Consider the following 13,932-nt stretch of genomic DNA (forward strand, 5'->3'; position numbering starts at 1 on the left):
TCTACACCAGCAACACCATCACAGGACCTAACCAGATCAGCCACACCATCACCGGTTCATTCACCTGCACGTCCACCAATGTAATATATGCCATCATATGCCAGCAATGCCCCTCTGCTATGTACATCGGCCAAACTGGACAGTCTCTAAGGAAAAGGATAAATGGACACAAATCAGACATTAGGAATGGCAATATACAAAAACCTGTAGGAGAACACTTCAACCTCCCCGGCCACACAATAGCAGATTTTAAGGTGGCCATCCTACAGCAAAAAAACTTTAGGACCAGACTCCAAAGAGAAACTGCTGAGCTCCAGTTCATCTGCAAATTTAACACCATCAGCTTAGGACTAAACAAAGACTGTGAATGGCTTGCCAATTACAGAACCAGTTTCTCCTCCCTTGGTTTTCACACTTCAGCTGCTGGAACAGGGCCCCATCCTCCCTGATTGATCTAACCTCGTTATCTCTAGCTTGCTTCTTGCTTGCTTATATATACACACCTGCCCCTGGAAATTTCCACTGCTTGCATCCGAAGAAGTGGGTATTCACCCACGAAAGCTCATGCTGCAAAACGTCTGTTAGTCTATAAGGTGCCACAGGATTCTTTGCTGCTTCTACAGACTTGGAAGGTAGACTCTATGAGGGACTGAGGGAATTTAAGTCCTGCTATTACACAGTTCATGTTCATAGTTTTATAAGCATCAAAATAGACCATCATTCAGTACCCAAACTCATAGCGTTTATTCTGAAATGAACTTCGGTTTGCACCTTGCATCTGCAGCCACTCTATTTGGTTAACCTCAAGATAACTATCAAAACTTAATGAAGCAGGATAATCAATGCCTCACTTTCCTATGCAACTCTTAACTGCTACACATTTCTGAAACCTCCTCCTCAGGTCTCCAAGATACCACTACCATCTAGCAAGATGTCAGGTACATTTCTCCGAGTATAAAAGGATTCTTTATGGTACTTACAAAAAAGAAAAAGCATCCTAATCTTATTCCCTCAGGATAAAAACAAAACAAAAAAAACACAGAAACCCAAACCTTACAGCAATAGCTGCCCTTTTGAAGTTTGTGTAACAGTGCTTGAGATCTTTGAGTTAGTGACTAGTGGAAAATTGTTGTGTTATTGTTTATGGAATTTCAGGATTCAGGTTCTTGTTTTTATCTGCACAAGAGAGTCACCCTATCCTTAACATCACCTCACTTCAAAGTTAGCCACAAGAAAAATTTGCAGGATTTGAGACAGGATGTTTGGATTTTACGAGAGTCATGTTCTTCATTGCATCTTCTTCACTGAGTTGTACATTTATTGTGGGGGGAAATGCAGGGCATTTCTAACACTTGAGCAAATATGTCTCAAGAGTTTTCAGGTGAATGACTGATTTAAGCTAAATATTTGAGTAACAAATTTATGAAGCAGGTTATCATTAAGCTTATACTACAAACATTCATAAAATGAGAAACAAGAAATAAAAAAATTCAAAGAACTAATACACATTTGTCTCATGTATTGCCACTTTCAATATCATGACAATTATAAGTTTTTTAGACTTCCCAAATCTTAGTAAAATAGTCAGTCAAGTTCCCAGCTATATAGCAACAAAACTGTAAAGCATCAAAACTCAGTTTAACAAACCTTGCAATGGGATACTAGTATTAAAGGAATATCAAAACACAAATCACTTCTGACAATTTTTACCCAGTGCTTCAACAAAAAGTTACTACTATAACTAAGATTAAAAAAAATCTAGATTGTTTCATTGTTTCCCCTATTGATGAGTCATACAGTAAGAAGGGAAAGAAAAGCCATTTTAAAGTATAAACAATGTGACTGTAAACCAAAACAATTTACAGAATTTTTCAGGGACTACAGGTGTTCTACCTAACTGTTGTATTTTCAGGTATACTACATGACAGTTTTAACTTCTTGTTTAAAACTGTCTGGACTTCACATTGCCTGTGTCCATTTAATATATTCAGTCTAAAGAACGTTTACCTTGAGCAAATTTGACACAATGATTGAAGAGAAACTGCAGGCATGTAGCTTAAGGCAGCATTATAACACAGCAGGAGGAATGTCAGCACTTCAAACCTAAAGAAAAAAATAGTCAAAATGATCAAAAACTTAAGTTTAAAATATCAACATATTTTAGTACTTTTCCCTTTTAAAAAGTGAATATAGAGAATAAGTTAAAATATGCCATGCACAGGAACCATACAAGAGATTCTACTATAAATAACACAAATTTACAGCATCGTAGAATCACAGAAACATAGGTTTAGAAGGGACATCAAGATGTGCTAAGGCAGAATCAAGTAAACATAGATTAACCCTGACAGGTGTTTGTCCAACCTGTTATTAAAAATCTCCAGTGATGGGGATTCCACAACCTCCCTTGGAAGCCTATTCCAGAGCCTCACTATTCTTCTAGTTTGACAGTTTTTCCTAATATCTAATTTAAATCTTCCTTGCTGAAGTTTCCATTACTATTTATCCTATCTTCAGTCGACATGGAGAACAATTGATCACTGTCCTCTTTATACCAGCCCTAAATATATTTAAAGACTTATCAGATCCCGCCCCCATCTTCTATTCTCAAGACTAAACATGACCAGTTTTTTGTTTGTTTGGTTGGTTGGGGTTTTGTTTTGTTTTTTAAATAAACCTTTCCTCATAGATCAGGTTTTCTAAACGTTTTATAATTTTTGTTGCTCTTCTCCGGACTCTCTCCAGTTTTCCCATATTTTTGTCAAAGGGTGGCACCCAGAATTGGACACTATATTCCAGCTGAGGCCTCACCAGTGCCACGCAGACTGGGACAATTACCTCCTGTTACTTACATACAACACTCCTGTTAATACACCCCAGAATGATATTAGCCTTTATCACAACTACAACATATGATTGATTCATTGAATTTGGGACCTACTCTAACCCCCAAATCCTTCTCAGCAGCACTATCAGTTATTCCCCATTTTGTAGATGTGCATTTGATTTTTCTTTAAGTGAAGTACTTTGCACTTCTATTAACTGAATTTCATCTTGTTGAATTCAGACTACAGAAGAACCTCAGAGTTACAGACACCTTGGTAATGGAACTTATCCGTAACTCTGAAATGTTTGTAACTGAACAAAGTGCAGTTCAGGCTCCAGATCCACAGCTGATACTCCAGGCCAGGCTTCAGCAGCAGCTGAGCTCCCTACTCAGTGCGGACATGAGTTTGCAAGCTTGTCCCCCTCCTCAGGGTGTGTGTGTGTGAAAACAGCTCGTCCCTCTCCCAACCAGGGGAGGGATATTAGGTGAAAATAGTGCAGACACCAGCGCTGCTCCTACTTTGCTGGCTCCAGCTGCATTTGGCTGACAGCCAGTGTCTTGCAGTAAGTGGCTGTCCTGCGCATGGGTGTGGGATGGAGACAGGCAGCCCAGATGTGCCTATCTTTAAGATGCAATACAGGCACAGTACAGTATTTGCTTCCCCCCTACTCCCCCCCCGGCTGCTGCCTGATTGGTTACTTCCGGTTTCACATGGTGTCCAGTTGACCGGTCAGTCCATAACTCTGGCGTTCGTATCTTTGAGGTTCTACTGTAAGTCTCCAATTTGTCAAGGTTATTTTTTTTTATTCTAATCCTGTTCTCCAAAGTGTTTGCAACCCCTCCTAGTTTGGCATCATCTACAAGTTTTAGAAATTTACTCACCCCTCCAATATTCAAGTTATTAACAAAAATATTGGGTAGTACCAGACCAGGACTGACCCCGAAGGACCTCACTAGATACATCCTTCCAGTTTGAGAGAAAACCATTGATAACTACTCTGAGTACAATCTTTCAACCATTTATGCACCTACCTATGGTAATTTAATCTAGACCACATTGCTCTAGTTTTCTTACGAGAATGTCATGTGGGACTGTCAAAAAAAATTACTAAAAATCAAAATATATCACATATACTGCTTCCCTCCATCCATTAGGCCAGGAACCCTATTAAAGAAGGAAATTAGATTGGTTTGGCATTACTTGTTCATGACAAATCCATGCTGATTCCTTATAACCATATTATTCCTCTAGGTGGTTACTAACTGATTTCTTCATAATTTGTTCCAGTATCTTTCCAGGTATCAAAGTCAGGGTGACTGACCTATAATTCCCTAAATCCTTTTGCTCCCCTTTTTAAAGACAGGTTACTATGTTTGCCCTTCTCTAGACCTCTGGAACCTCACCTGTCCTCCATGAGTTCGCAAAGTAATTCTTAACAATTCCGAGATTGCTTCAGCTAGTTTCTTAAGTATCCTAGGATGAATTTCATCAGGCCCTGTCAACTTGACTACTTCTAATTCATCTAAATAATCTTTAACATGTTCTTTCCCTATTTTGTTTGAGTTCCTTCCTCCTTGTTAATATTAACTTTTGATTATCTGGTCACCAGTAACCTTTTTAGTGAAGACTGAAGCAAGATAAATACCTCAGTCTTCTTGATGTCATCAGTTATTAAGCTCTCCTTCCCACTAAGTAGAGGACCTAAACTTTACTTCATCTTTCTCCTAATGTATTTAAAGAATCTCTTCTTATTGCCTTTTTATGTCCCTTGCTAGGTGTAACTCATTTTGTGCCTTACTCTTTCTGATTTTATCACATAGTCACTTAGTAACATATATCATTAAAGCTGTAGACAGAAGCAGTTAAATGGTTTAAAACTGCAAGTTAACGTTCTCTTCTTGTAGTGAAATGCAATACAAGTAGTTATTTGCAAATCTAGATTAAGATGTAATTTTAAAAATATGCCTCATGAAAGTATTTTTAAACACATATGTCTAGCAACTAATTCTTAAGATTCTAAATTACCAAGATACCTATGTACAACTGTAAACTTAGACAATATTAGATAAAAAAGATGGCAGGATAACAAAACCAAAAATAATGAAGCTACTTTAACCATTTTTATGGATTTTCATGCAAGATCTTACTACAGTTTTACCTGTTTTGTGCTGTTAACATCTCTCTTTGAGGATGAGGTCCACTGTACACGACTCTGGACAAACCATGCTGGGATAAAGCTCCCTCTGTAAGAGCCATGGAACCAATGCTGGAAGGCTAAAGTAAACAGGTATTTGAATAAAGGATTCCAAACATTTGTCCTGTTAAAGTCTCATTACAAAGTGGAGTAAAAAACAGACAAAAAAAAGATGGAAAGTTGTACCTGTGCATATATTTTGAACCTACATAAATCTATCTGGCTGCTTTCTTATGTTATGTAATATAGCAACTGCCCTGAGATTAGGAGAAAAAGTTAGGAAACAAAGCTATGAAAAAGTTGGCACTTAAAATTGTTTTAAAAATAAGTTTAAATGTCCTCACTAGAAGACAATAGCCACAAAAGGTATGCTTTGAAAAGTCAAGTGTGTCATTACATCATCATGTATAACAAACTGTTCACATTGCCTTCTTTAACTGGCCTCAGCATAAAAGGAAGCTACGCAGTCCATCCGGTAACAACCATGCATTTAAGTAATTTCACTCACTTCATGATACACTGAAGGTTTGGACAAGGATGGAATTGTGAAACTCAGCACTTTACTATGCCCCTGTTTGTCAACTATTTCCTGTAAAACACAAAAGACATCAAGGGTTACAATATTAAAAATTTTACTGTGAAAATCAGAAGAGCTCAGTTAGCATGCAAGAAATTTTATATTCTAGGGGAAAACTCTGAATTAAATATCATTATCGCTGGGGTTCTCAAACAGGGGGTTGGGACCCCTCAGGGGGTCACGAGGTCATTACATGGGGGGGTCGCAAGCTGTCAACCTCCACCCCAAACTCCACTTGCTTCCAGCATTTATAATGGTGTTAAATATAATAAACAGTGTGTTTAATTTATTAGGGGGGTCGCACACAGAGGCTTGCCATGTGAAAGGGGTTGCCAGTAAAAAAAAGTTTGAGACCCACTGCATTATCAGCTCTAGAATGCAAATAGTCAGCTAGAAGCTTAACGTAGCCTTGATATTTACCCAAAACTAAGTGTTGTTGGCTATTTTTGAATTCGCTTAAAATAAAGACATTTGATGGTATTTGTTAATTGATACATACTGGACATTTTTAATAGTGTACAAAAGAAATATGCATTTCTGTAGAGTCTGTTGCAAAATATTTGTCTTGAAATAGATACATAATTCTTTGATTTAATAGTATTATCCATTATTTTTAAAAGCTATACTGTACCTATTATTTCCTACTATTGAGGAGTAAAGGCTGAAGGTGTCTAAACCTGGTAACAAAACCCCCTCCTCCATAGCATAATGATGGCTAACTGCATATTTAAAAAACACTTTTAATTAAGTTTTAAATCCAACTCCAGCCTAACATGATCTAACACTATCTGATAAATTACATCTCAGAACATTTGCACAAGAAACCCAAAGTTTATTAGTACATATCTACACATGGGTGAGGGGGAAGGACCCTAGAGAAACTATATTCATGGATGCAAGGGTTCAGAGAAAGGGAATTACTTTCCTGCAAGATGAGACCTTCAGAGTAACAGGCATTTTATCCCTGCATCTTAGTGCATGATTAACAGAATCAGCAAAAAAGATGTGCTAACAATGCCACGGAGGAGCACTGGTCCACAGCACTTCAAAGCAAAGGCTTCAGAAATGGGAAACGTTGACGCAAACCTGACTGGAAGAGTGGCGGCAGAATCAACAAATGATACCCAACTGTGCTGTTGAAATCCACAGGAAAGAGAGAGCAAGAGAGAATATAGCAGAGCCAATATGATCATGAAGGACCCGGGACATTCAGGATACAACAACATGTATACTCAGCAAGCAGTAATCTGGGACTGCCAGTCAGAGGCAGGCCTGACTTACATTCTACCCCAACTACCGCTCTCCTCAAGGGTCAAACACATCAAGGAGCTAGGGGATTTCAGTCTCATGTTAAGGTGCTAACATCCAGGAGTTAAAATTCTGCATAGATGGTATATTTAGAAAAAAATATTTTCAGTTATGAACAATTTACCCCATCTTTTAGCTTTATATCTACGGATTCAGTCAGTAACATGGAATTCAGGACACAGAAGGCTGCTTAAAGCATGGAACATTTTCTAGATAAATGAACCCTTCAACATCAGAATTTATATCTCCAAAGATAGGAGCCAAGAGAAAGTTTAAGGAGAATTGGATTTTAAGATGGACAGATGGTTCGATTGGAACAGATGAAACCTCACGGGTACACCGTTCTTTGGCCAGAATATAGCTACACACCCCATCATTCTCCAGGTCACCATGGATCCTTCAACTGTTGGCATTTCCTCATTCCCTAGCCAGGAGGCAAGAGTAATTTGACTAGGAGTCTGGTCTCCACAAGCTTCCAATGGACCCATAATCATCTCCAGAAAGAGGCAGATGATTACGGCTCCCATAGTCAAACTGTCCCAGAGATAGAGTGGGGTGGGGGCGGGAGCCAGTCTCTGTGGCCAGAATAAGTAAAGCACCTCCTGCCAGACAAGTGTCACCCGAATTGTCTTTTCCAAGTACCCTACTTAGGCCTGTCTGGGAAAGAGATAAAAGAAAACATACAAGAGAAGAACTGACTATTTGGGGGAATGCCTAGTACTTTGCCGTGCTCTGTCTGCCTGTAGAGCATTACAAGACCAAACTGATTATGCTAAAACCAGAATACCAATTGTGGTGCAATGTCTGGCTAGGATATACAAGAGCCTTTGGGTGCCAAAACTGTTTTAGTGAGCTTTTCCATGAGTGCTGGTAGACATGATTATCCAATTGTCCACTTCTAGATTGACACTTCCTGTCTGCGAAAAAATTACCAGAGCCACTGAGATACTCCACTGAAGCATTCATCCCCTCCTTGTTGCCCCAGAGATCTAGAACAGATAGACAAAGCCAGAAAGGGGTAACCATGAATAGATACAGTTTGACTATGGGAGCAGCAAAGAATTCTTATCAGCCTTCCACAGTAGCAGTTGCTAAATCAGACACCACTGAACTATTCAGGACCTTGAATCACTTTTATAAGCCCAGTGTGCCTCTACTCAATTCCAGTACCTAGTTCTTCTCAATGTGAGATGCTATCAGTTTATTTTTCAGCTAAAGTCACCTACATTTAAGACAATATTTCAGGATACCAAGTACCATACAAATGCAGGCCTGGCCACACAATTTCCCTATCTGAATTGGGCCCATTCACACCAGAAAAAGGCCCAGAAGCACAGTAGTAAAACTGAACAATGAACTAAAACTCTGATCTATGCACTTCTTAACAAAATGAGGCAAGTGCACTAGCTCCTTTAGAAAGGAAATTACTTTCTCTCAACTTCTAAGGCATGCAAGCAGTTGTCCAGGACTTAAATCACTGCTCAGTGTAACAGATGATGCACTTGCCTCTACACAATCAAAACTCTTATCTGTGGCAGTCCCACAGGGATCCATCATCTCCCCACATCCCATTCCATCTATGTGAAGCCTTGAGGAGGGATTGTGAAACAGCCTGGTCTAAAATGTCTGCAAAATGCAGATCTTACCGACTTGTAATTCAGAAGCAAACAGTACCATTCTCCAGCTATCAAAAGGCTTGGCTGAGATCAGCCCCCGAAAGAGGAGCAGCTAGATTAAGCTAATCTTGGAAAGACTGAGGTGATTTGGGATAGAGAAACATTTTGAAGAATCTGTTCTCTCTCACATGTAACCCTCAGTTGAAGACATTTGTCTGCAGAGTGTTAAACAGTCAACACCAGTTTTGTTCCCTCAGAACAGTGTTTCTCAAACTTGGGACGCTGCTTGTTTAGGGAAAGCCCATGGCGGGCTGGGATGGTCTGTTTACCTGCCGCATCCGCAGGTTCGGCCGATTGTATCTCCCACTGGCCGCGGTTTGCTGCTCCAGGCCAATGGGAGCTGCTGGAAGCGGCACAGCAGGTAAACAAACCAGCCCGGCCCACAAGGGGCTTTCGCTAAACAAGTGGCGTCCCAAGTTTGGGAAACACTGCCTCAGTAAATAGGAACTGTAATGTTGCCCGGGGTCTTGCCTGACAGTGACTAGTATCAGACACTTCGGAGGAAGGTATATGAAACCCTGGACAATTACAGAGTAACATTTCCATAGGGGAAAATTCATCCTAGTCCCTGCCCCATCAGCTACTGGTGGGTTTATGCTCTAATGCATGAGGGATTATCCCCTAGTTTATTTTATCTAGATGTTCTCATTCACATAAACAAAATCTTTCAATACTTCCTGAGTTTTTTTCTCAATGATATCTTGTGGCAATAAGTTCCACAGGTTCATTATGTAAAAATGAATGCCTCCCTTTCTAGAATTTTAAGTTGGTTGCCTTTCAATTTCACTAAAAGAATACTTTTTCTTTATAATAAAAGGAGTGCATGGATTTCTCTCTTCCCTATACCATTTATTATACCTTTATGTCTTCACTCTAAATTAGAACAGTCCCAGTTTTTTCTAGTCTGACCCACATGGAAGTCTTTTCATAACTCTCATTTTTTTCACTCATCAATAGACCCCTTTTATTTCTGCTTTACTTGAGATAGGTCAACCTGACTACTGTAAGGGTACAAAAAGGGATGACAGTTTCAGTATGTTCTATCCTATCCTTTGCACGTGTTAAAAATAAAGTTTTTTTGGACTACTGCTATAAGCATGAGTGGATGTTTCCATTTAAATGTCCACATGAATGTCCACATCTCATTATTGAGTAGCTGCAGCTAGTTTAGAACCCAACAACACGTATGAGTAATTAAAGTCATTCCTTCCAGCATGCATTACCTTTCATTTGTCAAAGCTTTCATCTGACATTCTGCCATCCATTCACCTAGCTGTTAGGTCTTTAAGTCTTGGTTATGGGTAACCAATTGGTCTAGTTATATGAATTTTAATGAAAATGATTCCCTGTACTACAGATAGTTTTATATTTAATTTACAGAATTAAGTTGGAAGCCAATAAGAATTGCTCACCTGAGGGGACTGACATCACTACTCCTTTGGTGAGGAAATTTTCAAGTGTTTTCAAGAGGTTCATTCCCCCCTCCTCAAGAAATGAGAACACTTAATACATAGGGATCATCAATGTTTGCATTAGCCTACATTGTCTTTTTTCTTGGCATTTTTTGAGAGCTTTAAAAAAATTAGCTGAAAGGACAAAAACAAGTGTCTAACAGCTCATTTCAATTATCTTTTGAACCACAGGATGCAGAGAAATATCCTGTTTGTTTTTAAAACACTACACAATACTTATGGCTCCATGAGTAACTGTGTGGGAGAGGGAGGAATAAGAAGTCAGCATCTGTAGGTTAGTGTTATTTCAGAATGTCTTGGAAAAAATTTTGGCAGAGACTCTCTCTTGGAGATTTAAGTCTACCTTATCCAAATCCTTATTGCACCAAGCAGCTGGAAGATAGATGGAAACAGCAGACAGGGTTATATTAATAATTGAGAAACCTCTCTTAACTGACTATTCTAAAGAGATACGGTTGTGAGTACGGCTTCAGGTTTTTCTTTCTGAAATGCAAGTGAGTGACTTTATCCTAGCAGAAGAACACAAGGGGTTATCCAGCTATACTCTGAGCACCCTGGATGCCTGTGTTATCAGGGAATGCTAGTTCAAAATGAATCACAATTCCAGGCATAAACCCAGTGCAAGAGTCAATGGTCTTGTCTGTGCAGGAGATTGTCTAGGAATGTCATCCTCTTTTCAGCTGCAGTTAAGTCTGTGGAGATGCATGCATGCATTTAGCCTACTAGAGAGACAGTTGCACAAAACTCTTTAGAAGTTTGCATGAAAAAACTCTTGAGCTGAACTTGTTTCGCTGCTTTCCCACAAAATGGGCACATCTATTCTTTCTTTTCGCCTCCCCTAATTTATCAGAATTTTAAATAAGCCCCCTTTCACAAAGCTGTCCTCTCCCTCATTGCACTGGTCTCTCTCCTAGAAAGTACAAGGAGTTAGACTGGAGAAAATCCTGAAAGAGAAAACACTATGCTTTTAGACTACACACTCGGTACAAGGCAGAGAAAGACTAGAAATAACAGGATGGGGAAGCAACCAGTGTATGTATTCCAAGTTTTGGGTGTGACGCAAGCAAAAAAAAAATCCATTTAGATAGAGATAGGAATTGTTCATTGAAAAATAAGTTACTATTCTCATATTAGATATGAATAAGATCTCCACGTAAAATTTTACAGCATGAAAGGAGATGAATTTAAGTCCCCAAGTGTCAACCATTTGACAACAAGTTCCAGGTCCTTTATTTTTAAGAGCAACAGCACAGCTCCCCAAAGTAATCAGACCATCCTTAGAAACAAAAAACTGTCTCAAATGCAGTGCCTCTGAAATACTCCCTGCTAAAAAGATTTGGCTAACCACGTTCTTTATTTGAATGTGAGGAAATTGGTTCCTTTCACGTATCCGAACAATGATAGTTTAAAGTGTGAAGAGGAGACTGCTGGCAATTCCAAGACAGATCTTTCAAAGAAAGAGAGAGGGAGACAGAAAACTGAAGACAACGATGTGATGACAAAAGGAGAGTTGATATGGAGCAGATTAAAGAAGGCATCTTCAGTGTGGATTTCAGGCTGGCAGCCTTTGCCCTAGGGTGCCAAATGGAGAGGGTGTAAGCTTCTATAATTATAGGACTGGACTTGCTGATAATATATAAAGTTGCATTTTCAGCTGCATATAAGCGACATACAGAGGATTCCTAGACTAGAAACACACAGGCTCTTCATTTTTGTCTTGAAGGAAACCTTAGCTTGCTTACTCTCTACTCCAATATGAGAGTTCATCTGCTATCAAAAAAAGCCCACTACCATTTTAGGTATTTGAATAATTATATGCATATACAAACCAAGTTGTAAACTCCTAGGAGAAGAGCCTCTATGCAGCCACTGCTCTGCAGATCTCTGCTGGCTGAGACTGCCAGGTAACACCACATCAATTCTGGCAGAAACTGCAGGGTGAATCGTAGTAGCCGTTCCTCTCCACTGCGATAGAACTCAAAAAGCTGGTGGCAAACTGGCTCTAGCAGCTGGAATAATATAAAATGTGACTGTCAATAGAATAAAACCTGATCACAAGATATTGTCTCCTTCTGCTCAGTAAGTATGAGGCCAAAATGTTAATTTTCAAAGCAGAAGTAACTGAACTTTTAACACATTATACATTAATTTCATGTGTTATGAAGTGACTGACAGAGGCTGGCTGAATCTTCCCTATACCCGCCTTCACCCTCCAATCTGGCCCACTGGATAGGACAGAAGATTATACTTTTACCTGCAGGAGAATTCCAATGGCTCCTTTCCTTCCTCCTTTGTTCCTCTCCAATCCCATAAAGGGGTTGGATGAAGGAGGATCTTGGTGAATATTTCCTATTCATCAGTGAGTAGTAGTAGTAGTAGCACAATGGGTAAAAACTTTCAAAACAATAGAAACCTAAGTATGAATACAGTACAGAATTCTCACTGAGTCAGCATATACAGCTTTACTGCACAATCTAAGGAAAAGACTACAAAGAATTTCCTCCCCTACCCCCAAAATGATTAAAGTTAGCACCATATGAAACAGGCAGGGACTAAATTTTAAGAGGGCTGAGTCCTACACACAAAAAGTAAACGATTCTGAATCTCTTATCTACAAGTAATGAGAGAAGAGGCTCTTCTCCTGGCTATAAAATAAAGATGCCTGTCCATCTTAAAGGAAAGTGATTAGAAAATAGGTCCTTGATGCACCAAAATTAGCAGGCTTTGCACTACTAAGACTCTCCATGCAATTTATAACTCATTTTAACCAATTCCAGTTAGTACTTACAACTAAACCATGACAATTGCCATGATCACATTTTAGCAAATTACTCATTCCTTAACTCTTGTAGGACAGAACAACCCCTGAGCAAATACTGCTGAGTTACTGAGCACCCACATACTTGGAGCATTAGTGTTTTCCTGGTCTCATGGGACCTTGCCTTTGTTGTATCTTACTGCAACAGAATGAACAATACATAATTCACAATAGTATATAAAAACTACACTACACATGCACAACCCAACAGTATAGGATTTAGATAGCCATGTGTTAGGGAAGTGTAGAGCTCAAGTTTTACACATTCTAGTCCTCTTTGCCCGGTGGTGTAAATTCTGTCTGTAAGTTACTTGACAAGTTTTTACTAAATATGATACTATTCTACTTTCTATCTTCAGAACATAGTCTCATGTGGAAAGGTTATCTGTCACAGAAAGGAGATTTTTGCACAGTTACTTCCATGGGCTAAGACCAGAACAAAAGTAGTGAGTGTTAATTAGCTGCATGTTTCCTATACCACTATTCCATTTAGTGTTGAAACTGTTTGCCATATCAAGCATCACTTCTGCAATCTTCAATATTTAAATCAAAGATACATTTCCATATCCAGAAGCTGGCAATTATAGCAGGTTTCATTTTTCAGTGAATACATAACACAGTATGCAAGCTTCATGGCAGGATCAATTCCTTTAGTGGCATTGAATTTCCAATCCTCCATTTTTAAAAAGAGATCCACTGCAGAGCGCAAAATAACTACTGAAGATGAAAGAATGAATTTACCCAAATCATGCAATGCACAAAAAAACTGCAACATACCGCAGTTTTGTTTTACAGGATGAGATTTCCAAAAGCTTAAGGGAGTTAGGCCTCCAATTCCCACTGAAAGTCAATAGAAGCTAAGTACCTAATTCCCGTGGGCGATTTTGAAAACCTCACCACTCATAATAGTTTGACTGATTAATTCCAATGCACAAAAATGGAAGTTTATTGGGTTTTCTATTGGAACAAAGGAATCCCACTGCTGATAATAACCAGGTAACTAGGCCATATAATATTCTGAAATTATTATTAATATGCTGGACTCTTGGGAAAATGTTG

At 39.0% G+C, this 13,932-nt stretch overlaps 1 protein-coding gene across 15 annotated transcripts in view; it reads right to left on the minus strand.

The window, feature by feature from the left end:
- The window catches only part of FAM126A (family with sequence similarity 126 member A), an 83,865-nt gene that overhangs the window by 27,273 nt on the left and 42,660 nt on the right, over positions 1-13,932 (minus strand). For 14 of the 15 annotated variants that reach the window (XM_039523875.1, XM_039523871.1, XM_039523868.1 and 11 more), the window contains 4 exons: positions 11,885-12,064; positions 5,531-5,611; positions 4,987-5,102; positions 2,008-2,103 (listed from right to left, as the gene is read on the minus strand). In XM_039523875.1, coding sequence (XP_039379809.1) covers positions 2,008-2,103; positions 4,987-5,102; positions 5,531-5,611; positions 11,885-12,064 — 473 coding nt within the window. Of the gene's footprint in view, positions 1-2,007; positions 2,104-4,986; positions 5,103-5,530; positions 5,612-11,884; positions 12,065-12,309; positions 12,469-13,932 lie in introns of all 15 variants that reach the window. The other variant, XM_039523879.1, reaches the window with a different exon arrangement.

The sequence above is a fragment of the Mauremys reevesii genome, linkage group 2 (assembly GCF_016161935.1).
Source record: "Mauremys reevesii isolate NIE-2019 linkage group 2, ASM1616193v1, whole genome shotgun sequence".
Classification (NCBI taxonomy): domain Eukaryota; kingdom Metazoa; phylum Chordata; order Testudines; family Geoemydidae; genus Mauremys; species Mauremys reevesii.